Source organism: Vipera berus (genome assembly GCF_964194415.1).
Source record: "Vipera berus genome assembly, chromosome: 1".
NCBI classification, from domain to species: Eukaryota; Metazoa; Chordata; class Lepidosauria; order Squamata; family Viperidae; genus Vipera; species Vipera berus.
Window position 1 is genome coordinate 350829468 of NC_138202.1, and position 26897 is coordinate 350856364.

At 38.0% G+C, this 26897-nt stretch overlaps 1 protein-coding gene across 2 annotated transcripts in view; it reads right to left on the reverse strand.

The window, feature by feature from the left end:
* The window catches only part of NLK (nemo like kinase), a 138653-nt gene that overhangs the window by 41394 nt on the left and 70362 nt on the right, over nt 1-26897 (reverse strand). For both annotated transcript variants that reach the window (XM_081346589.1, XM_081346590.1), the window contains exons 2-3: nt 13369-13498; nt 3709-3764 (exon numbers count right to left, since the gene is read on the reverse strand). In XM_081346589.1, coding sequence (XP_081202715.1) covers nt 3709-3764; nt 13369-13498 — 186 coding nt within the window. The remainder of the gene's footprint in view (nt 1-3708; nt 3765-13368; nt 13499-26897) is intronic.

Sequence of the window (26897 nt, forward strand, 5' to 3'; positions counted from 1 at the left end):
CCATGTGTCTTTTTCCAGTGCAGATATGTATTACATAAATAGAAGTGAGATTGCAGAGTTCATACTGCTTTAACAGTAAATAAAGTTCAGATTAAAATGAGAATAAGTCTCTTTCTCTCATCCGTCTTTTTAAATTTCCCTCCAGAATCTAGAAAGACAGAGAGCACAAGTAGCAATGTATTTAGCCATTACAGTATAAAGGTCTCCAAACACGCTTTTTCAATATAACTATGAGGCATTTTGTCACTGAGTGTTCTTAGTGTTCAAATTTTTCTAAAAACTTTTGTTTTGCTATAAAATGAATCTTAGCAAAACGTTTCTGAAAAAAGAAAGGAGCACACATTAAAAAATTCTTTTGTCTACTCTTAGTTTTTTTCCTGAAATAAAATATAAAGACTTTCCAAACATTTTTTTAGCAATATCTATTTTAACTTTTTAAATTAGCTCTAAATATAGCAACAGATACTAGATGAATATAAGATGGCTGTTGTCATTTAGATTTTTAAGCTGATAAACTTCCTAAGATAGGGGTGTCAAACTCAATTTCATTGAGGGCCGCATCAGCATTGCGGTTGCCCTCAGGGGGCCGGGTGGGTATGGCCAGGGTGGGTGTGGCCTACTGGGTGGGCGTGGCTAGAGTGCGTATGGCCTACTGGGTGGGCGTGGCCAGCTCTACATGGTTCGCATCAAGGGTACCTATGGGGGCCTGGGCAGGAGTGGGACAGATCTGAGGGTCTCTGGCAGAAGGAGGGTCTCTGGGCCAGGGCCAAGGCAGTGGGGGCCGTTCCCTCACTGTTTCCAGGATGGCTTCGTGGGCCACATGAAACCACTTCGCGGGCCGGATCCGGCCCCCGGGCCTTGTGTTTGACATGTCTGTCCTAAGAGGAACAAACAAATCTTATTTAAATCACTGTCCTTGGTTGGGTGGTGTACCCCTAGATCTGAAACACATAAAAAGAAATAATAGCAAGTTCAGATTTACTGAGATGCTAGGGTTTTTAAAAAAGAAGAAAAGGTAAAGAATTAGTATTACTCAGTTCTGCATTAAAATGTTTTGAATGAACACCAACAAAGAAAAGGTTATTTAAGTATAATGATAACACCTGATAATTCATTAATTGCGTACCTGCTATATGACTATGTTCTTAGACACACTTTAACTAGAGGAAGACTGAATCAAAGTGCAGAGTCTTCAACACTAGATATCCATGAGTCTTTTATGTTATATAATATTTACATTATGCCAGATGTCAAACTCGTGACGTCACGTGACGTCGTACAATGTATCGGAGCTTTTTCTCCATTGCCGGCAATGGGGTGGGTGCAGTTTCCTGATGACATGTCCGGCCCGTGGGCCGGCAGTTTAACACCCCTGTATTATGCCAACAGCTCTTTAAAACTTCAATTTTAAGACTTAAGAATCAAATAGCTGCAATTTAGCAAACTATGGCTGATTGTGAATTACCTGGGGCCAGTTTAAAAAGAATTAATATTTATTATGAGCCGGGGTGGCGCAGTGGTTAGAATGCAGATTTGCAGGCTGACTCTGCCCACTGCCAGGAGTTTGATCCTAACCGGCTCAAGGTTGACTCAGCCTTCCCATCCTTCCAAGGTTGGTAAAATGAGGACCCAGATTGTTCGGGGCAATATGCTGACTCTGTAAACCACTTAGAGAGGACTGTAAAGTACTATGAAGTGGGGTATATAAATCTAAGTGCTATTGCTACTGCTATTATTTCGTTTGTCTGGTTGACTTAACATTTCCCCCCAAAAGCAGAATACAATTTACCTAATATTTTGTCCTCCATTTTTTCTATCATCCTTGAGATACAAGGTACTAAAACAGAATGCGTGTTCCAAAGTCTCTCAGGGGGCTTCCATGGCTGAGGATGGACATGGTTCTCCTTGGTCCAGGTCCACTAACTCAGTTATTAAGCCATGCTGGTGTAATAATATTTATGAAAAATAAATCAGATCAATATTTTGACGTTATTCTGGCAACAGAGCCTCTATTTTTCCTCAATCCTCTCAACTCAAAAGCGGAAAGGAGTATAAATTGGGAAAAGCCACAAAAGGGGAAACCCTTTCTTGAAAGTTTAGAACCCAACTGAATTGATATAATCCTGGCCATAATCTAAAGCAGAAGCATTCTGAAGCACTGAAATGAGTTACTAGTGAAATCCCTAAAGCTAATCTGTGTACCCGCATTTCTAGATCAAAGTTGTACATTGATTGAGAGGAGAGAAATAACATTTCTGGCAATGTAGAAGCTATGGGCATGAGGAAATAAATTTCATATTGTTTATACCATATGAACAATGTTATAGATAGTCCTCGACTTACAACCACAATTGATCCCAAAATTTTTGTTGCTAAGTGAGACAGTTAAGGCAACTTTGCCCCATTTTACAATCTTTCTTGCCACAGTTCTTAAGTGAATCACTGCAGCTGATAAATTAGTAACACAGTTTAAGTGAACCAATCTTCCCTACTGACTTTGCTTGTCTTAAGGTCACAAAAGGTGACCACATGACCCCAGGACACGGCAACTGTCATAAATATGAGCCAGTTGCCAAGCATTCGAATTTTGATCATGTGACGATAGGGATGCTGCAACAAATGTAAGTGTGAAACCTGGTCCTAAGTCACTTTTTTGTAACTTTTGTAACAGTTCACTAAATGAACTGTTGTAAATCGAGGACTACCTGTATAAAATTGTTATATATAGAAATATATACTATACATTTCTTATGCTTTAACATAAAATGCAGCGCTGAACTAAAAAGACATTCAAACTGTTCTGACATATTTATGACTTTTGAGGGACAATCCTCACAGCCCTCATAATTCTCCCTGCCTTCCTGCAGAATTTTACCTGCATTTTTTTGAGTGCAATGAGATTTAAACTATAAGACAGCTGTTTTTGTTTTATATAAGCAAAGGGCAGGTGCAAAACGTTTGTTTCTCATATCTCTAATCTAGATCAAAGGTTATCCTAAGCAAGAGCGCAGCAATTTACAAGGAAGCAAGGGCACACGATCTTTCTGCAATGAGGATGGGAATACATAAGGATACCTGGGAATATATTTCAGAATTTAATATTATATAAATGAAAATTGAATCCTAATCTTAAAAACATTCCAGTTTTTTTATATATTTTACAGGATTTTTTTAGGGTCCTTCAAAATTTCCATGGGACAAAAGTCCAGGGTTAGGGCTGTAGCAGCTTCATACTCTGTGTTATTTAATAAAATAAATAAATACTATATTCTGGCATTGAAAGAAACTTACAAATAACCTGTATGTGCATTTCAAGACATGCCTGTAACAATTCTCTCCAACATCTATGTGTACACATCAAATTGCTATATGAGCATTTGCACATTGGAAGGCATTAATTTGCAGTCATTTTCCAAATACTTTTCACCACGATTGAAAGATAAATCTGGGAGAAAATCTTGAAGCTGTTTGACATATTCAATTCTTGTAATAATAATCATAAATTTCTATACATGCCCTCCAATTCCTTCTTTCAGCAGCTGATTCTTATAACAATGTTTTTATAGATGGTCCATAACAGCTGGCCTCCATATCACCTTTCCAGATGCTAAGGATCAAGACGAAAAGTCCAAAATCTGCAGGTAATTTTACAAACTAGAATTAATTACACCTACCTCAATGAAATTATTTATTTAACATTTAGGATACATTTCTTCAAAGTAGTCGATGTGTGGTGGCTGGAGTATGTCGAGAGCGGAGAGTACCTAGGAAATAAGATGGAAGGTGATTTATTACCAAAGCCTCATTTTACAGAAGGAAAAGAATGAACAAAGGATAAATATCTTCAGTTTTCAACTATATCTTTGATGGTGGGAAGGGTGATATTAACTGGAAACCTGAGACAGAAATTCACCAATGGAAAGAGCAATGCTGATTTTTTATCATAGCAGATTCAAGGATTTAATAAAGTCAATGTTTAGAGTCCAAAAAAATAATAATCATCATACAACCAGCTACGTTTATTTAGTTATTTATTATAGTATCTAATACATTATTTATTATAGGATATTAAATGTATTATCATGTATTATCAAATATATTATCTAATATAATAAATAATTAAATTTTTTCAAATGAAATGCTCAGTTGAATGCACAAGATCGAAGACTGCTGAAGCAAATTAGTTAACTTTCAGATAAACCCTCAGAACAATTCAGGTAAAACTCCACATTTGTTTGTCTGTCTGTCTGTTTGTTTGTTCATTCATTCATAAAATTTATTGGCTTCCCTAATTTATTTATTCATTTAACTATCCAGGACAACAAATTAAACATTTCAGTGTTCAAAATGTATAGGTTACAAGTAATAATGGTCCTTAAAGTAATCTGAAATAAAATGCTTTAAGGCTTTAAAAATTAGAACCACCCTTTTGAATTGGTCTCAGAGACACACTAGGAAACACAGCTGGTATTAATATTTATATCTTATGAGTCAACAAAATAAGCTCCAGAACTGACAGTCTGATCAATGAGTAGGCAATCCAATATTTTGCATCCCTACATGGTAGCATTGACAATACAATACAATAGTACAATACAATAGTACAGTACAATAGTATACTGGGACATTTTTTTTATTTCTGGTATGATACGAGAGTACCACATAAAACATTAGATACATCCACTCCATACTGAAAAACCTGAACAGGCGGAATTCATTTCTGAACTTTTTGAATTTCAACTGCTTCACGTTCTTTTTATATTATAGCACTAGCGAAAATTAATTAAAATTCGTCATTAGGCAATCGTGATAAGATAGAGTCAGCTGCTAAAGAAATCTCTGATTGCTGGCTAGACTATGTACAGTATATGAGAGATGGAACATTTTGCTTGATTGGGAGGATAGTGCTCAAAAAGAGGGCCTAACTATGATGTCATTCCAACTGTCTTTCTCACAATAATCTCTGAATATTGCTGATATCCTGTATTCAAGTAAATAATAAGTAACTAATTCAGATGGACTTTTGAACTGATTGTATTTGGAATTGATTATATTTGGAATTCTGAATTCACAATTGGTGCTTACCCTTGTTTTGCAGACATTCCTGTTCCCTAATAACAACTTGCTGAATTTCAAGATCTGACATCATTACTTTAAAAAAGAAATGTTGTGTTTCGGCATTGGTATACCTTTTTTTAAATTAACTATTTCTAGATTTGGGGCAGAAAGATCCAAAATCTTTTTTCTTTCTTATGGCTGGGCTTGGTAGAAGGAATAAGAAGTTTCCTAATCAGGAGATTCAGACTGACTGATTGTAACCTACTGTAATCATTTTTTTGCTAGGGAATTCACAGAAGGAGTTTTCTGTCGAGTTACAAGCTGGAAGAACAGTTAAGGAAACAGTAGTCTGAAACATATGTAGACTACCAGATTGCCTTTTCAGCACTCCTTCCAAAATGTACATTAAAATATCCCACTTATTACAAAGTAATAAATAATAAGAACAGTTGCTCTGGCTTAACCTCTCTCTGCAAAGTGGAGGAAATCCTTACAAGGAAAGCATATGCAACGAAGAAAAACCTTTTTTTTGATTTAGCAGAAATGTGTTTTGATTCCAGTGTCTGCAGTACGTTTAATTTCTCAGGACATTGTGTCTTAGTTCTTTAATCACTGCAGCTTTTATATTTCAATTTGTATAATCTGTTTTACTGGGTTGCTTCACCTGTAACTACCTGGTTTTCCACCAGCTGGAGTTTATAGTTGGTTTTGACAGTGTTGCTATCTCTACAAACTATGTCTATTTATGGTAGACTTTCTTATTGATAGTGCCAGAAAATAGCATAGATTCCATACTTGGAGTGGCTGTGTTAGGTGACAGCTGTCATGAAAGAGATGACCACCACATGACTGATTAGTTTTAAAAAGAAATGAAATATCCCCTGGCATGAGGTCCAGATGAAATTCCCAAAGAAAGGAGAGAAAATGTGAAAAAGCATAACAATACACTAGAGTAGGAATAATGAATTCTGTACACACATACATATATTGGTGGTAAAATTGGGCCCTGTCGCGTAGTGACCTGTATTATGACTGCCACGACTTACCACGGTAATTACCAGGTTCATGGAGATTCTCAGTCATCCAAGTCATGGTTGTCCCAAAGGTGATTTTTCAGGAGGCAAAGGGGATAGGACAACTTTACCGCATTAAAGGGACGATGGACAGGGTCATGTACCGTCAAATCTTGGGTGAGAACCTCCTTCCCTCAGCCAGGGCATTGAAAATGGGTCGTGGATGGGTATTCAAGCATGACAATGACCGAAAACACACAGGAAGGCAACAAAGGAGTGGCTGAAGAAGAAGCACATTAAGGTCCTGGAGTGGCCTAGCCATACCTTAATCCCATAGAAAATCTGTGGACGGAGCTGAAGGTTCGAGCTGCCAAACATCAGCCTTGAAACCTTAATGACTTGGAGAGGATCTACAAAGAGAAGTGGGACAAAATCCCTCCTGAGATGTGTGCAAACCTGGTGGCCAACTACAAGAAATCTCTGACTTCTGTGATTGCCAACAAGGGTTTTGCCATTAAGTACTAAGTCATGTTTTGCAAAGGGGGTCAAATACTTATTTCACTCATTAAAATGCAAATCAATTTATAACTTTTTTGAAATGCATTTTTCTGGACTTTTTTGTTGTTGTTATTCTGTCTCTCACTGTTAAAATAAACCTACCATTAAAATTATAGCCTGATCATTTCTTTGTCATTGGGCAAACGTACAAAATCAGCAGGGGATCAAATATTTTATTCCCTCACTGTATGCACTTTGGGATGAATACCTTCATATGGTGCAGGAGTATAAATGGATTTCCAGAAAACATTGCAGACTACAGGAATCATTTGCGCTTTAGTTTGAGATGCAGATAACACAGACTCATCCCCAACAGCCTGCGCCTGTCTTCAACAATGAAGGCACACAGGGTAGAAAACATTCTGCAGTCAAGAAGGCTTCACACACATCTGCACTACCCAGGTGACCCTGAGGACACAGGTAAACCTCCAAATGGCCTGAACAACTCTCTGAAAGAGTGCAAATGACCAGCTGTCTGCAAGGAATATAAGTCCTCCCATTCCCCACCATCTAGTCAGAGCTGAAGAAGCTTCTTGGATGAGAAGTGAAACATCTTCAAAGAAAAACAAGAAAGTCCAGTGGCCTCCCGAAAAAGCACCTTTGGGACAATTGCCAGGTTCAATTACAGTAGGGTTACCTATATTAATATTTTATTAATATTATTTTATTTCGGGAGTGGCATGTTGGACAGAACTACTTATTCCATGGTGGCACAGCGATTAGAATACAGTATTGCAGGCTAACTCTGCCCACAGCCTGGAGTTCGATCCTGACCAGCTCAAGGTTGACTCATCCTCCATCTTTCCAAGGTTGGTAAAATGAGGACCCAGATTGTTGGGGGCAATATGCTGACTCTATAAACTGCCCAGAGAATTCTGTAAAGCACTATGGGGCAGTATATAATTCTAAGTGCTCCTGCTCTTGCTAGTTACTGTAAGATTAGCCACTTGACAACCATTCACAAATGAAACTTATAAGTACTTTCCCAATATCTAAAGTGGGCCAAGCCAGAACTGTAAGTACTGCACTTAAAAATATTCAATAACCTTGTCAAAATCCAACTGAGTAAAATCACTAACTATATTTTAGTTATATTTTACAAAGAAAGGTTTTTCCTTATTTAGAATATATCATAGTTGGTTTCTTAAAACGATATTAGGATACTTTGTGATTTTTACCACAAAATAGCTATATAACATATTATTGAATTATTTAAGTCTTTCTAATATAAAAAAAGCCTTTATCTTCCTAGTTTAGAAGAACATAGTAATTTTTTAATTTGCCAAAAATGCACATGATACAAGCATCATCATCCTATCATGTTTCTCAGTCTGCTTGTTTTATAAATTTCTGCGTGAACTTATCAGAACTGATAAGAGAGGCAGGCAACATTCCAGATTTCTCAAATCCTGTTCTTGAAAAATTAACAGACAAGTACAGAGACTGAAAGATAACTGAGTGTTGAACAGAACTTCACCAGAAGTAATTATACTTGTTTCTTTTAAAAAACCAGCGTCTTTGGAACTACTGTAATGTAAAACATTTATTTAACAAAACAGAAAAAAATATATTCATTGCCAAGTTAAAACCACACAAGCCAAGTTCTGTAAATTTGTACAAGATATAAACCAAGACTGGAACAAATGCCTTCTTCTAATCACCATGTTATTCACTGGAGCATCTGTCCTCTTCTTACTAGGGTTGTTATTTATGACTTTTATATTCTCTTTCCTTTAACATGTTAAAGGAATATAATATTAATATGATTAATATTAATTATTCATTATTTAATAGTACTTATATTAAATAATGTTTACTTCATTAAGTATTCAATATTATTAAATTATTTAATATTAATTAATGACTAATTAATATTAAAGGGATATAATATTGATATAATTAATATCTTCCTTAAATATATGAAGAACGGTTGCAGGAATTGGATATGTCCAGTTTAGGAAAAAGAAGGACTAAGAATGATATGATAACAGTGTTCCGATAGTTGAAAAGCTGCCACAAAGATGATGGAGGCAAGCTATTTTCCAAAGCACTGAAGGCAAGACAAGAATCAGTGGATGGAAAGTAATCAAGGAGAGAAGCAACCTGGAACTAACGAGAAATTTCCTAAGAGTGAGAACAATCAACTAGTGGAATGGTTTGCCTACAAAAGTTGTAGGTGCTCCATCAGTGGAGGCTTTCAAGAAGAGACTGGACAGCTTTTTGAGCAGGGGGTTGGACTAGACGACCTCTAAGATCCCTTCCAACTCTGTTATTCTATGTTCTAAGATCTAATGTTTAGGATAGCATATATGGGTCATGTCACATTAACTTTTACAATATTCTTATGAGATAGGTTGGATTGAGAACAATCATCCAATGAGTTCCATGCTAAAGTGGTGACACAGAAGGAGGTCACAACGCAGCACTATAAGTGCAGTTACATCACTCCAATTTATAATTTATAAACTGTACTTGTTTGCTGATTTTTCAAGAACAGGACTTGAGTAATCTAGAACGTTGCCTGCCTCTCTATCAGTTCTGATAAATTGATGCAGAAATCACAAATGATACTGTGACAACAGTGCTGGTTAAAGGAGGAAACAATATGATTCCGGAATTGTCAAATGTTCTTTAGGAAGCCTGAGTAGTAGCTACATTAGCATTTAGATCTATATTGTCCTGTTGTCACAAAGAGAAAAAAACTGGATTTTTATGCAAACAAGTTCTATATAAAAGAGAAAAGAAGTGTAATCCATATATAGCCCTCATTTTTTTAAAAAAAAAGAAAAACTTTTCTGCTGCTAAAAGAGTTCATTTAATATACAACTTCACTGATTTTGAAACCTCAGTAAGCCAAAGCTTATAGTAATAACTTTAGAACTGTAATAAAAAAATGTATCTCTGTTAAACGTTAAGGCCAGATAACCTCTAGCATCCTGTTGTCTTTTCATGGTTTTACTCTGAGACCAACTTCAAAGAATAATCCTCCGGCAAATGTCAAAACTGACATGCATCTGCAATGTTTAGAATCTGATCATTTCAAACCATCACTAATCAGAGACAGAGATGGGAGGTCGTGAATACAAATACACATTTAAGCTATCTCTTTCATTCTTCATTACAATGCTTGCATAGTAAGTATTCAAAGTTGTTTTCATCAATTGTTTATACATTCCCCAGAGCCATTAACATACCAGCACATCAGGTTTCTGGAGTCCAAATATGACTATAAATTAACAGCCCTGAAGAAAATGAGTTATGCCGGGGGGGGGGGGAATAGCACACATGGCATGACTGCCTTAATTCTGCTCCAAATTTCAGTGAACAACAATCTGAATCAGCTTTAAAGAAACAAAGAAAGTACAACACATTGTATTTGGAATTATTTCTTTCTTGGATTTGTTGCAGAAAATATTGCCATTAATAAGAATTAAAAGTTCACATACATTCTTAGTCCTTATAAAATTAATGGAATTAATTAATGGAATTAGTCAGTCTGTAATGCTAAAGCTGCAGGATAAGGCTTCCTTTAGGCCTCTTTTGAATTTATAGCTTAAGTCAGACCTGAACTAGCCTTCCTGTCTCAGTTCTCACAATCGGAAAAGCTGTACTAGAGGTATATCAACTCTTTACTGTTCACCTCAAAAAGACTTAATCCTGGCTTTCAAATGAAATACTTGCACAGGATCATATTTTTAGATTCTTGCAAATATTTTGCCAAAAAGGGAAAAAAAGGGGAAGGGATTAGGTTATATCACAATTTTATGCTGGGGTAATTCTGGAATGAATAACTTGAATCTCATCTTTGGGATGAAATCTGCTTGATTCTTAACCTACTCTGATTTAGATGCCTGAAGGATGTCTGCATTACATCACATCAGCCCCCTTCCTTTTTTAGCTTTTCTTAGGTACATTGTTTTTAAAAGGGACGCGGTGGCTCAGTAGGTTAGGACGCTGAGCTTGTCGATCAGAAGGTCGGCAGTTTGGCAGGTCGAATCCCGAGTGCCACGTAACAGAGTGAGCGCCTGTTACTCGTCCCAGCTTCTGCCAACCTAGCAGTTCGAAAGCACGTAAAAATGCAAGTAGAAAAATTAGGGACCACTACGGTGGGAAGGTAACAGCGTTCTGTGTGCCTTTGGCGTCTAGTCATGCCGGCCACATGACCATGGAGACGTCCTCAGACAAACGGAGATGAACACCGGCCCCTAGAGTTGGAAATGACTAGCACGCATGTGCGGGGGAACCTATACTTTTTTAGGTATATTGTTTACCCTTCCATAACACTATTTATGTTTTGTCATTAAACTAAATTATAATCTGGCATTATGAATAGCCACACTATTGCTCTACCTGGCATGAGGTGTATTAGGAGATAAAGACTGATGTCTTCTTTCATTAATTCATTCTGCCAAAGCCTCTTGATCTAGAATTGCATCTTAACTATAATTAGTTTAAGCAAAAACAAATTCAGTATTTATGTGTACAGTGGCTTTGGGTGGTGAACAATCATAAAAACAATTAAAACAGTTAAAACATGATACAAAAAAGAAATTAAATACAAATGGCTGCCAAGCGCTATTATAATCCAACAGTATCAATATAACCAGGAAATGGAGCCCTTCACATAATCAGGACCCTAGGCCCAAGCACACAGCCAGGTTTTCAATGCCTTCCAAAAGATTAGCAGAATTGGGTCCATCCTAATCTCTGGAGGGAGAATGTCTCAGAAGGTGGGGTTATGGCAGAGAATGCACTCCTCCAGGTCCCCACCAGCCAACATTCTTTGACTGATGGGATCTACAACATGCCCAGCCCGCTGGACCAGGTTGGATATGTAGAAAGAGCTTGGAGAAGATGGTCCTTCAAGTAATCCAGTCCCAACCCATGAGGTGTTTTAAAGCTTCAGCAGCTTGAATTGCACCCGAAAACAGACTGGCAACCAATGTAGCCCCGAAGCAGTGGTATCACATGTGATGAATAGCTAACACCATTTATAATCCATACAGCTGAAGCTTCTGAATGCTCCTCAAGACCAGCCCCATGTAGACCATGTAGCAGTAGTCCAAGTGGGAGGTCATGAAGGCATGAGTGACAGTGAGAAGAACCTCTCAGTTCAGAAATGGGTACAACTGGCACACAAACTGAAGGTGTGCAAAGGGCCTCTTAGCCACCTGCTTTTCCAGCAGGAGACCTCAATCCAAGAGGACACCCAGATTTTGCATCAGATCCATCTGAGGCAGTGCTTCCCCCATCCAGGAACAGAAGCAGAAAAATTTTAGTATTGGAAGGCCCAAGCACTCAAAGTCATCAGTCTTACTTGGGTTGAGCCTAAGCTCATTGTGCCCTATTCAGACCCCTGGTCTCCAGGGCTGGTCACAAGGATACCCACAGTATCATTCAGGCAACCCAGGGTGGAAATGTAAAGCTGGGTTTTTCATCGGCATATTAATGATGCCTCATCCCAAACTGTCAGGTCACCTTACTCAGTGGCCATATGTAGATGTTAAATTAACAGGAGGAGAGAACTGAGCCTTGTAGTAGCCTACAAACTAGGGGCCATGGGCTGGATCTCTGTCTTCTTTGTCAGCACCGACTGGAACTGATGCCAGAGGAAGGAAGAAAAACCAGCATGATATTGTGCCTCCTATCCCCAACTCCTGAAGCTGGTCCTGAAGAATCAATGGTATTGAGGGCTGCTGAGAGGGTCAAAATGAGCAAGGACAGATGCACTACTCCCATCCCATTCCCAACAGAGATCATCCAAGAATGTGAACAATGCTGTTTCAGTCCCAAATCTTGGCCTGAACCCAGACCGAAAAGCTCCAGCTAATTCAGTTCATCCAAGGCCCTTTGAAGCTGCCATGTGTCCACTTTCTCTACAACCCTTCCCTTAAAAAGAGAAGGTTGGAGACTTGGATGAAATCTGTTGAGGCTAGTGGAACTGAGTAATGGCCCCTTGAGGAGGGGGCACATCGCCACCTTCCTAAGAGCTAGCAGGATCACCCTTTCTTAAAGAGGAATTAAATTAAACCCAATCACATGTACATCTATAATCAAGCTATATAGTCTCAGCTTGAAGCTTGTTTGAAACTAACTTCACTTAATATTTTTAGTCTCTCCAGACACATGACAAACTGTGGTTAATTTGAAGCAGAAAGGAAAGCTTTCAAAATTCTTTGGGATGCTTGGGAAGAGGAAGGGAAGAGGAGCACATGAGGTTCACTGCAGTTCATTCCTTTCAGGCACAAAGAATAAGCTATGGCTTAGCCTTAGGGCAGGGGTAGGCAACCTCGGCTCTTTTATGACTCATGGACTTCAACTTCCAGAATTCCTGAGCTATGCTGACTCAGGAATTCTGGGAGTTGAGGTCCATGAGTCATAAAAGAGCCAAGGTTGCCTACCCCTGCCTTAGGGCAACATGCAAACACACAATTGATTCTCTACTGTCCTAAAAAGAAAAAGAATCAGCTCAGATATAATGTGTCATTTTTATACATTTCCTTGGGGAATTGGCTGTTTATCTTAAGGGAACGGGTGTATTGCAACATACAAAGCTGATTCAACTGGTTTTAGATTTAGATTTTAGATGTCTCCATAGTTCTAAAAAAGCTTTGTTTCCACTGATAACAGATGTAATTTATTCAGAAATTGTCTCTCTTTCTACGAATATTCGTAACATTTTAGACTAACCTCTGGTTAGAATGCCAAAAAAAATGATGAAAATATATGAGCCACTCACATTGTCATGCTTAAAAAAACACAACATCTTCAATTCACGGAAGACCCTTTTGCAAGAGACCAGATTTTGGAAGACGTTGGGCATCTTTTTGAGTGCAACCCTCTTTCCATCTCGTGGATCTGTTACTGACCTACAGGGAAATAAGAATAAATATAAATTTTATTTTAAGCAACTTACGTCCTTACAAAGAGAAAAGACAGATGAAAGCATTTCCTAAATAAATCCATACATTAAGAGGCAGACAGGACTCCTGAATGAGTCTCACTGCTTTTTATTGCTTCCATTAAAAGAATTCCAATTGTGCTTCGGATATATCACTAACCTATATGTTATTCAGCTACATAATTTCTGTATACTCAGACCCTTCAGTCATGTGTTAATAAAACACTTTGCCTCCAGTGTCCAATGTTCTTTTTTCTCCCATGAATAAATCTGATACATATTGTATTGGTCCTGGGATGCTTCCCCAGTGAATCCGTTTTCCTCAATGAATATTTTTTTTGCTGGAAACAGGAAGTAAACACCAGTTTCTGGCAAACAACGCTGTAAACTGCAGTCATGTGACCTCTGGGATGTTGCAAAGAGCGGTAAATACAGGCTGGTTTCCAAGTGCCCGAAGTGCGATCACCTGGCTGTGGGAGGACAGAATTTCGAATATGGGTCATAGGTAGCCTGGGAAGGTCTGTGGTAGTGGTCGCTAAGCGACTTGTTGTTAAGTTGGACTATCTGTACATAGTTTTGGATTACTGGGGTACAGGATAGGAAGACACATATGAAGAAGGATTTGAATTTGGCTAGTCTAGAGAAAAGAAGGACTAGGGGGGACATGAGAGCAGTATTCCAGCATTTGAGAGGCTGCCACAAAGATGAGGGGGTCAACTTATTTTCCAAAGCACCAGAAGGCAGGACAAGAAACAATGGATGGAAACTAATCAAGGAGAGAAGCAACCTGGAATTAAGAAAAAACTTCCTAACAGTGAGGACAATTAACTAGTGGAACGGCTTGCCATCGGAAGTTGTGGGTGCTCCATCACATAAGAGACTGGACATTCACTTGTCCCGAAATAGTACGGGGTCTCCTACTTGAGCAGGGTGTTGGGACTAGAAGACCTCCAAGGACCCTTCCAGCATTATTCTGATTGAACATTTCATGTATCGTGGTATTTCCTGATACTTAGCCTCCTCTGCTGTAAAAATTGTTGAATTTTACTATCTAAGAATGTCAACATTGTCAAATGATAACAGATGTTGCTGCTTAATCTGATGACATAGACATCTCTCACTGGTTATCCAAGACTCATATAAAATAGCCATGGAACATTGAAACAGACTATCTTTGCTAGAACATAAGAAACTACTTTATACTAAAGCTAAATTTGTTGGTCTACCAGGTCTCAATACTTTTAAAAATATTGTTTTAAAGTAAACAAATAATTAAAAATTATAAAAATACAGGTCTGTATTAAATAATGATTATACAGTGAAGAAAAAACCCCAATTATATACATAAATTAGCTGAGCACAAAACACCCTAACATAAAAATCTATACAATAAAATGACAGATAATAGCATATGAAAGACCGTATATAAAATTAAGCGTATCAATTGTTAAGCTTAGCATTAAATCTAGACTATACAGCAACATGCTATGCCACATTCTTAATTCATCCAGAATATTATATTTTTTTTAAAAAAAATCTGTGTTCTAAAAAAAAAGATAAAATTCATATTCTAGATCCATTTCTTTAAATCAGAAGGGTGGTTTTCTTTGCATAATATAGGATTATCCTCTTTGCCAAACCAAGGTAGAGTCAAAGTCCTTCATGAGATGACAAAGGATATCAGGTTTCAATACCATTTATGCTGCCAGTAATTAGCTGTTCCAACTTTCAAACAGAAATTGTTCTTAACCCTACCTTAACTGAATCCCTCTCTGAATTGAACCCAGACCTAATGCATAATGCATGTTCTAGCACAGACATGTCAAACTCATGACGTCCCGTGATGTTGCGCGACGTATTGGAGCTTTTTTTCCCATTGCCGGCAATGGGGTGGGCACAGTTTCTTGGTGACGCATCCGGCCTGTGGGCCGGCAGTTTGACACCCCTGTTCTAGCAGGAGCCAAGAAGGAAAAAAATTAATAGTACTTCAAAAATATCATTTCCAAAACAAGGATAAGGTTAAGCTTTTATCAGCAAGCATACTTATCAGCAAGCATACTAACTAAAAGTCTTCATGTACAAGTTGTACTCAGGATTACTTCAAAAATACAGGTAGGCCTCACTTACATCCTTTCATTTAGTGACCAGTTGAAGTTACAATGGCACTGAAAAAATGACTTATGATAATTTTTCACACTTATGACTTTTGCAATGTCCCAGGGTCATGTGATCACCTTTTGCCACCTTCTGACAAAGAAAGTCGGTGGGGAAGCCAGATTCACTTAAGAACCATGTGACTAGCTAACAACTGCAGTGATTCACTTAGCAACTGTGGCAAGAAAGATCATAAAATGAGGCATAACTCATTTAACAACAGTCTTGCTTAACAATGGAATTTTTGGGCTCAGTTGTGGTCATAAGTTGAGGACTACCTGTATGACTGCAAACACTACTGTGGCATATAAACATTTATTTTATTCTAAAAACTGAGCAACAGCCTCCCTGAAACTATCAGAACTATTTCTTCATTAATTTAAATTGTGGTACAGAATGTAATAGTGCCACATAATAGTTTCTGAAAATTTCAAAAATTCCACCATAAATGATATCTCAGTCATTGAAGGACAAATATATGTAGTTTCCCAGTGTGGAGTAATTTTTCCTTGTGTAAATAAACTTATCATGATCTGTAAAGTCTGTTAGAATAACTCAGTATATCCCAGTCACTGAGTATTGCTTAACATTAAACGTTTTTTTTAAAAGTTATTCTTTTAAGTTCTATCTTGTCTTGGAAAAGCATAAAAGCAAAAACAAATATGGTTCAACCTATGGATGAAACACATCAAAATATTGGCCTGCAATTTGTCTATTAAACACCACTCAGAAAGCAAAATTTCACTTAATTATTCATACAAAGGCTAGCCTTGCTAGCTACCTAGTGATTCAACCCTACTGAAAGTGAATGGCAGTGTGGTAATTTCACAGCATGTTGAGTTTGTTCTCTCTTAACTGGGGGTAACAGCTGCTTTAGTTCAGCCCAAATAGTACCAGAAATCAGAGATAAGTGCTGAAGACTGTTACACAGGAATGCTTTCCTTTCCTTTGTTGATGAAAAGGCTGGCTGTGCTGAACTCTTCAGCTTGTTGTCCCCCCACCCCTCAATCTGTATGAGCTAATGAGTTACAGCTGGTAAAGATAACAGCTAGTTTTGACTGTAGGTGCCAATGCCTTATTTTTAAAAGAGATAATTCTAACGTATTTGAACAAAACCAGTTTTTAGAGAGAGTTAAAATCTACTTTATGAAGCAAACCATATTGTAGTACCAAGATCCTTGTTACAGGCTTTTGGGAGGGATGTGGATTAACAGGACAATTATTTTTGACTTTGCTTAGTACATATGTGCATGAAAAATTAATTTGTGCAGAGCCCAAGGGACAAAAAAGCAACATGATACTTGAAATGCTAATTGGTTTACTCTGGTACGAGCTTTTGTAGGCAACTGGCTGCATCATCAGATGTTTCCTAAATGTGACCAAACACACAATGCCCTGTGGAAGTTCAGGTTACATGACTATTTATATATCTTCAATTAGCATTTTATAGATTGAGATCAAAGAGTCTAAGCCCATTCCTAGCAGAGTTTGTACTGACAGTGAAAACAATTAAAGGGAAAAAGGGAAATTATATGTGCCATATTTATTTACACTGAGAAGCCACCCCAAATGTGAAAAAGTATTTGTCAAAATGGAATCTTGATTTATTTACTAAATTTGAATTAAGATTAAGCTCAAATTCAAAGATTGTGAGAGGGCGAAAATTCACTGTATATTATCTTTACTCTCTATGCATCCTTTTATATCCCTCTTTCATGTCTCCACTTAATCACTGTCAAAACAATGAAGACCCAACTGTCATAGCCTTTCTTCATCAGAGATTGTTGTTGTTGTTAGTTGCAAAGTAGTGTTCGACCCATCGCAACCCCATGGACAACGTTCCTCCAGGCCTTCCTGTCCTCTACCATCTTCTGGAGTCCATTTAAGCTCACACCTACTGCTTCAGTGACTCCATCCAGTCACCTCGTTCTCTGTCGTCCCATTCTTCTATTGCCCTCGATCTTTCCCAGCATTAGGCTCTTCTCCAGTGAGTCCTTCCTTCTCATTAGGTGGCCAAAGTGTTTGAGTTTCAACTTCAGGATCTGGCCTTCTAAAGAGCAGTCAGAGTTGATCTCCTCTAGGACTGACTGGTTTGATTGCCTTGCAGTCCAAGGGACTCGCAGGAGTCTTCTCCAGCACCATAGTTCAAAGGCTTCAATTCTTTGGCGCTCAGCCTTTCTTATGGTCCAACTTTCACAGCCATACATTGCAACTGGGAAGACCATAGCCTTGACTGTACGCACTTTTGTTGGCAGGGTGACGTCTCTGCTTTTTAGTGTGGTGTCTACAATTGCCGGGGCTTTCCTCCTGAGGAGCAAGCGTCTTTTAATTTCTTGGCTGCAGTCGCCGTCTGCGGTGATCTTGGAGCCCAGGAAAATAAAATCTGTCACTACCTCCATTTCTTCCCCATCTATTTGCCAGGAATTGAGAGGGCCGGATGCCATGATCTTGGTTTTCTTAATGTTTAGTTTCAACCCAACTTTTGCACTCTCCTTCTTTACTCGCAACAAGAAGCTCTTTATTATCATCAGAGATACGGGTCCCTTAACATTTTGGTTGCTCTATTTTGCATCTTTTCTATGACTGTAACATAGTACTTTAAGGGTGAAGGTTTGTTCTCTGAGCTTGTGGGTTGCTTTCCGAATGTTTCATTACCAGGCTAGGTAACATCTTCAGAGTTTAGGGAATGTTGAACTCCGCTGAAGATGTTACCTAGCCTGGTAATGAAATGTTTGGAAACCAACCCATAAACTCGGAGAACGAACCTTCACCCTCATCCTACACCTGAGCTACAGATATTCCCCACTGTTGCATAGTACTTTAAAATGTGGCCAGAATTATACACAATGATAGAATTGTGCCATAGATTTGTATAATGTTATTATCACTGTCTCTGTTAGTATTATATTAGCAGTTCTATTTTCAAATCCCTCCATAAAGATTTTCCTTTCTTACAGCAGCTGCATAATTCACTAAGACTTCAAAGACCCCTTTACTAGTCAATCACTGCCAAATCCAGATCCTATATACCACTTTGGTAGGGGAATGCATGCGGAGCAGAGGGGGGAAGGGGGTACCCAACTAGCAAGCAGTTTAGCAGAATATCCCTGGCAATCAGTGACACTGTGGATGTCATAGTAGATTGGCCTTCGCATCCAATTCAGATCCTATTTAAATATGTAGCCTGCATTTATTGTGAATATGATTCAGTTTGCTCTTATTTGAATTGTTATAGGTTCATTTCTGGATAGTATATACAGAAACAGGAGAGCAAGCATGTTTGTTTTACTTGCAAATATTTATAGAATATTTATTTATAGAATACTTATTCCTATACCTGTATAGGAGTAAGTCAAAATCAAGCTTAGCTCTTAAAAAAAGTAATTGTCCTAATTTTATCAGACTCCAGTCCATCTTATTCCCACTTCTTAATTTCTAGACATTTTTCCTATTATCCTATTTATTCAGAGTGTGTTTAAATATATTTCTTTGTATACAATAATCTTCCTCCCTGTCCCAGCTATATCAATCTGTTTTTCTCCCTGTAGATTTCTTTTGTAGATATTCCAGCAGCTCTTACCTGTGTTTCATTGTCTTCTTCCCTCGGCTTTCTACTCATAACCAAAATTGTAGTGTCCAAACACGATGCCCCTCCCCCCAGATGTTCCCACAATAAGCTTCTGTCTGAGCTCTGTTTATCACTTAAATGGCTAGCAGGGAGGCACAGAAAGATCAGAGATTTAAGTAGACTGGTTGCTTTATCCAAAGGAGAGGTCAAGATAATTTTGCATAATTTACTCTTGATAAATCCATGCCGATTCCTTCCATGTAAATGTTATTATTTTCTAAATCAGCAGCCCCCAAACTCTTGGGCACCAGGGACCAGTTTTGTGGAAAGAGATTATGCCACGGACCGGAGGGAGCGTGGTTTTGTGTGCTGCCTGCATCCTGTGGATGGGGCTTTGCTTCTCTGTGTGGCCCAGTTTCTGGTATGCCATGAACTGGTGCCAGTCCATGGACTGGGGGTTGGGGACCCCTGTTCTAAATATTCCCAGGTTGCTTAATAATGGTTCAGAGTTATGCCCAGCACTGAGATCAAGCTAAATGTAGTTAGCCTGGACCTCTTCTTTCTCCCATTTTTGAAGATAGTTGTTATTCAATCTTATGTATACCATGCTCGTTCTCCATAACTCCTCCAAGTTCACAAAAAGAGACCCCCAAGATGTCCCAAAGATGCTTCTTCAAAAGGCAACTGGACTTTATTTTTCCTTGAAGATATTTTGCTTCTCATCCAAGAAGCTTCTTCAGTTCTTTCAAGCAAAGTCAATGAAGTAAGCCAGAGTTGCTTAACGACTGCATGATTCACTAAACAACTGCAGTGATTCACTTAAGTGTAGCAAAAAGTCATAAAATGGGGGCACAACTCATTTAACTGCCTTGCTTAGCAACAGAAATTTTGGGCTTAGTTGTGGCTGTAAGCTGAGGACTACCTGTAGTCTTCAGACAACACAATGGTCAGATTCTTGAGCAGTTTTGGTTTTGTGTGTCTACCGTTAGTTCTGACCATGTGCAACTCAGACAATCTTGGCAGACTGCCACCCCTGGTATATGGTTCTTAGCAAGTTTCTACATCTGTTTTACTAAGCTGAACAGAAACCACCTGACCTTGCCTGAACTTGTAATTAAAAATTCAATGACTTGACCTTGTGACTCCACAGATCATAGAATTGCAGGATTGGAAGAGGCCATTTAGGACACAAAGTGCAGGATGCAAATTAAAGCATCCATGACAGATGGCTGTTTAATCCTTGCTTGAATATATACAGTGAACTGGAGCCCATTGCGTCTGTTTGATGGGTTACAATGTCAAAATTATTTTTTTCCAACATTCAGTTGGAATCTTCTTTTCTTGTAACTTAAATCTTGCATTTTGTGACACACACACCCCAGCCCCCATTAAACAACAGAGAAAAGGTCCTGACCTTTTTCACTGTTAACATTCTTTCAAGCATTTGAAGGATACTATCATAGACTTCTAAGTTCCCCGCCCCCCCGGAGCTAAACATACCCAGTTCCTTCATCTTTCAGTCCCCAGATCATATGCACTCCTATTTCAGTTCAAATCTTTTCTAAAATGAGGTGCCCCAAAATGAACACAGAGGGTCTTAACAAAATAGAATGGAACTATTATGTAAAAATAACCTCTATTCACTTGAATGTCTAAATAAGCAATCCAAGATTAATCTCCATTGTGCAAAAGCCCGCACATGAAAATGAATGGAATGGAATGGAATAGAATAAAGGTAAAGGTTCCCCCACACATGCGTGCTAGTCGTTTCCGACTCTAGGGGCCACTGCTCATCTCCGTTTCAAAGCCAAAGAGCCAGCGCTTGTCCGAGGACGTCTCCGTGGTCATGTGGCCGGCATGACTAGACGCCAAAGGCGCACAGAACGCTGTTACCTTCCCACTGTAGTGGTCCCTATTTTTCTACTTGCATTTTTATGTGCTTTCGAACTGCTAGGTTGGCAGAAGCTGGGACAAGTAACAGGCACTCACTCTGCTACGCGGCACTCAGGATTTGACCCGCCAAACTCAGCATCCTAACCCACTGAGCCACCGCGTCCCTTTTTAGAATAGAATAGAATAGAATAGAATAGAATAGAATAGGAATAGAATAGAATAGAATAGAATAGAATAGAATAGAACAGAACAGAACAGAACAGAACAGAACAGAATAGAATAGGAATAGAATCGAAGCTGGAAGGGACCTTGGAGGTCTTCTAGTCTAGCCCCCTGCTCAAGCAGGAGAACTTATACCATCTCAGACAAGTGTCTGTCTACTTAAAAACCTCCAGTGATGGAGTCCCCATGATTTCTGGAGGCAAGCTGTTCTACTGGTTAATTGTCCTCAATGTCAGGAAGTTTCTCCTTAATTCCAGGTTGCTTCTCTCTTTGATCAGTTTCCAACCATTGTCTCTCTCCTTTTTTTAAAAAAAGTTTTTATTGATTTTTTCCCATACATTCATTAGTATTTATTCAACAAACGTGCTGTCTGAGTTTACATTCGCTAATACATATTTAGTTCCTAATCCTTTATTCTTTCCTCTAGCCATTGATAAAATAAGTCCCAAGTTTGATAATATTCCGTTTCTTCTTTTTCTTTCAGTCTCAGAATGTCTATCCATCTCTGTGCATTCTAATATTTTTTTAATTATTTCTTCATCTGATGGTATTCCTTCATTTTTCCAATATTGGGCAATTATAATTCTTGCCACTGTTGTAACATGCAAAGTCAAATATATGCTTTGTTTACCACTCTTTTCTGGCATTGTACCTAATAAAAAAAAAGTTCAGGTTTAAAATCTACGTGTTCTCCCAACATCTTTTCTAGCCAGGCATGTATCTTTTTCCAGTAACTCTTCCAACCATTGTTTCTCATCCTTCCCTCTGGTCCTTTGGCGAATAACGTGACCCCCTTTTCTTTGTGGCAGCCCCTTAAGTACTGGAATACTGCTATCATGTTCCCCTATCTTTTCTTTAGACCAGCCAAACCCAAGTCCCGCAGCTGTTCTTCATATGTTTTAGTCTCCAGGCCTTTGATTATCTTAGTTGCTCTTCTCTGAATTTTTCCCAAACTCTTAACATCTTTTTTTGTGATATGGTGACCAACATTGGCTGCAGTATTCCAGGTGTGGTCTTACTAGGGTTTTATAAAGCAGTACTAATACTTCACATGATCTTGACTTTATGCCTCTATTTATACAACCCAGGATTGTATTAGCTTTTTTGGCTGCTGCTGCACACTGCTGGCTCATAGTCAAGTGATCGTCCACTAGGACACCAAGGTCCCTCTCACAGTTACTGTTTTTGAGCCAGGTCTCGCCCAGTCTGTACTTAGACCTTCGATTTTTCCTACCTAAATGTAAAACTTTGCTTTTCTCCACACTGAAACTCATTTTGTTGGATAGGGCCTATTGTTCAAGTTTGTCAGGATCTTTTTGGATCCTGAGTTTGTCTTCTGGGGTGCTGGCTACTCCTGCCAGTTTGGTGTCATCTGCAAATTTGATGAGTTTTCCCTTCAATTCCCTCATCTAAGTCATTGATGAAGATACTGAAGAGTACTGGGCCTAAGACGGAACCTAGTGATACCACTGCTTACTTCTCTCCATGTGGATGTGGTACTATTGAGGACTACTCGTTTAGTTCAGTTTGCCAGCCAGCTACAGATCCATCTGGTGGTGATGTTGTCTATTCCACCTTTTTCTAGCTTACCAAAGAGTAGGTTGTGGTCTACTTTATCAAATGCCTTACTGAAGTCTAAGTATACTATGTACACAGCATTTCACTGGTCTACTAGTTTAGTCACTTTATTGAAGAATGGAATAAGATTGGTTTGCCATGATCTGTTTTTAACGAACCCATGCTGGCTACTAGTTATAAATTTGTTTGCTTCTAGTTGTTCACAGATTTTTTTTATTATCTTTTCTAGGATCTTCCCAGGTATTGAGTTTAAACTGATTGGTCTACAGTTTCCTGGGTCTGTTTTTTCCCTTTCTTGAAGATGGGAACCACATCAGCCCTTTTCCAATCCTAGGTACTTCCACATTGCTCCAGGATTTATGAAAGATGTGGTGTAATAGTTGTGAGATAACAGCTCACAACAGCTCCTTCAGAACTCTGGGATGTAATCTGTTGGGTCCCTGTGATTTATACTCATCAAGGTCGGATAGGTGTTCTCTTACCATCTTCTTATTTTAATTTTTGCTTCTAGTCTGTCCTTTGCAGTAGTTTTTTTTTGGTATGTTGGGCTATAGTTTCTTTTTGTGTGAAGACTGATGCAAAGTATGAGTTAAGCAGTTCTGCTTTCTCCCTGTTGCCTGTTATTTCCTTGCCATCTTCTCTCTTTAGTGGACCTACAGTTTCTTTGACTTTTTTTCTTGTTAATGTGTTGGAAGAAACTTTTTTTATTACTCTTGATTTCTGTTGCAAGTCTTTGTTTGTTCTGAGCCTTTGCTTTCCTGACTTCATCTTTGCATGTTAATTGGCCTTAGTTATGTGCTCCTCTTTCCATTTTTTGTATTTGTCCTTTTTGTTTTTCAGTTTGCCAGAGAGATCTTTGTGCAGCCATGCTGGTTTCTTCTTGAATTTCTTGTTTTTCTTTTTCAGTGGTATTGTGTTGGTCTGGGCTTTTATGATCACATTTTTCAGGGTTTCCCATGCTTCTTGGGTTGTTTTCCCCTTTAGAATTTTCATCAATGGGATCTTTCCTAGATTCTCTCTGAGTTTGTTAAAGTCATTTCTTTTGAAGTTTAAGATATTGGTTGGATTGTTTTCTTTTTTTATGAATTTTTATTTCTTTTTTTAATATATATTCAATTTTATTTTCCCATTTCTTCCACAAACAAGTCAACAAATATATCGCCATACATAAATACATACACGTAAGTTTGGGTGCTGCTCGTCCATTTCCCCTTTCACTGTATCCACCCTCCTTCTCTCTCTTCCCTCTTCTCTACTTTCTTTCCCCCCTTTCCTACTTCCCCCTTTTTCCTCTCCCCCTCCCGTTTCTCCACACTTCTACTCCTCTTTCCCTCCAACCTTCCTACTTCCTTCCCCCTCCTCTACTCTCTTCCCTCCCATTCCTCTTCTGATACAATTCAGGGGTGATGTCCGAGCAGCTCCTCTCCTTGGATTTTCAATGTCTATATTAGGTATGATAATATCCTTATCTCATTTTCTTCCATCTAAATTAGTGTTAGCTGTCTTTTAAGCATATTCTCTTTTTCACCCACTCATAAAATTTTCCCCAAATTTCATAATACTGTGACTCTGTCTTATCTTTAATTATCATTGTTAATCTATTCATTTCCGCACATTCCATTATTTTCCTGATCACCTCTTCTTCTGGAGGAGCTTTCAGTGCCTTCCAGTTTTGCGCAAACACAATCCTAGCTGCAGTGGTTATATGAATAATCAAATATGTGTTCTCTTTGCTATATTTCTCTGGTAAAATACCCAACAGAAATATTTCTGGTCTTAATTCTATACGTTGTTGTATCATGTTTTCTATCCATGATTTGATTATGTTCCAATAGGTTTTACCTTCTGCACACGTCCACCACATATGATAGAAAGAGCCTGGTATTTGATGGCATTTCCAACATTTCATAGATCTGTCCTTAAACATTTTAGCTAGTCTTTCTGGAGACATATACCATCTGTAGAACATCTTGTATATATTTTCTTTATACAACGTCGCCATTGTCAGTTTATAGTTTCTTTCCCACAATTGCTGCCATCTATCTAATTCAATCGTATATCCAAAATTTCTTGACCATTTTATCATTGACTCTTTAATTTGCTCCTCCTCTAATTCCCTATATAATAAGTAGCTATACATTTTTTAATCCATTTTTCTTCAGTTCCCATATTTTATCTAACTCTGTTCTCCCCAAATTAAAACCATCTATTTTAGCATCTTTTTCATATCTAGATTGTATTTTTTTTAATCCCATTTATATCCCGCCCTTCGCCGAAGACTCAGGGCGACTTACAATTTAAAGCACAAATCAATGTGCTTAGCACATTTGCATTCTCATGTACCAATCCATCTTTATTCCTTGTTCCTCTAATTGTTGTTTGGTTTTGAGCTTCCCCATATCTGTTAGTAGATCTTTATATCTTATAATGTTTCCCTTATTAAACATATTGGGCTGTATTAATGCTTCCATCGTTGAGAGCCAATCTGGAATCCTGAAGTAATGCTTCCTCTTTATTTTCTCCCAAACCATCAATAAAGAATTCCTGATATGATGTCTCTGGAAATAGCTGTGTATTCTATTTTTCCCATACCATATGAATGCATGCCATTAAATCATGTCCCTCTAATGTCAATAATCTAGTATTCCTCAGTAAAATCCATTCTCTCATCCATGACATTACTGCAGCCTGGTAATATAATTCCCAATTAGGTAAGCTAAACCCACCTCTGAGTCTTGCATCCTGTAACATTTTTATATTAATCCTTGCCCTTTTTCCCCTGCCAAATATATTTCAAAATTATTTTATTTAGCCCCTCAAAATATTTCTTTTCCAATCTTATTGGTATTGTTGAAAACAAAAACAACAATCGTGGTAATATATTCATTTTGATTATTGCAATCCTGCCCATTAATGATAGTTGTACCTTTTTCCATTTATCCAAATCTACTTCGCTTTGTCTTTTCAATTTCTAATAGTTGTCTTCATTAATTGTTGTACATCTTGCTGTCAGGTGAATCCCCAGATATTTTACCTTCTTTACAATCTGTATCTCTAACTTTCCCATCAATTCTTTTTTTTTGTTTTTCAGTAATATTTTTCACTAACATTTTTGTTTTAACTTTATTAATCTTGAAACCTGCTACCTCACCATATTTTTCTATTTGTTCTATTAATACAGGTCCTGTCTCTAGTGGCTCCTCCAAGATAAATATTAAATCATCTGTGAAAGCTCGTAGCTTATATTCTTCTCTCTTAACTTTCATACCTTTTATATACTTATTCTGTCTTATAGTTCAATTTAGTATCTCTAGTGTCAGTGCAAACAATAATGGGGATAAAGGGCATCCCTGCCTTGTTCCCTTCATAATGTTAATCTTTTCAGTCATATCTCCATTAATCATTATTTTGGCTATTTGCTTATTGTAAATTGCTTTAATTACATTTATAAATTTCTCCCCAAAATCCATAATCGGTAGTTGTCTTATCATGAATTGCCAATTCACATTGTCGAATGCTTTCTGCGCATCCAAAAACATCAATGCCGTCTGTTTTTCGGGATGTGTTTCATAATATTCTAATGCAGGGGTCTTCAAACTTGGCCCTTTTATGATTTGTGGACTTCAACTCCCAGAATTCCTCAGCCAGGCACGCTGGTTGAGGAATTCTGGGAGTTGAAGTCCACAAGTCATAAAAGGGCCAAGTTTGAAGATCCCTGTTCTAATGTGTTTAATATAATTCGCATATTGTCTCTAATCTGTATTTTGGGCAGGAACCCGTTTTGATCCATATGTATAAATTCCTTTAGGGACTTTTTAAGCCTTTCAGCCATGATTGATGCAAATATTTTATAGTCCACATTCAGCAAGGAAATCGGTCTATAGTTCTTTATTTTCTGTATTTCCATTTCTTCCTTTGGTATCAGGGTAATAAGTGCTTCCAACCACGAATC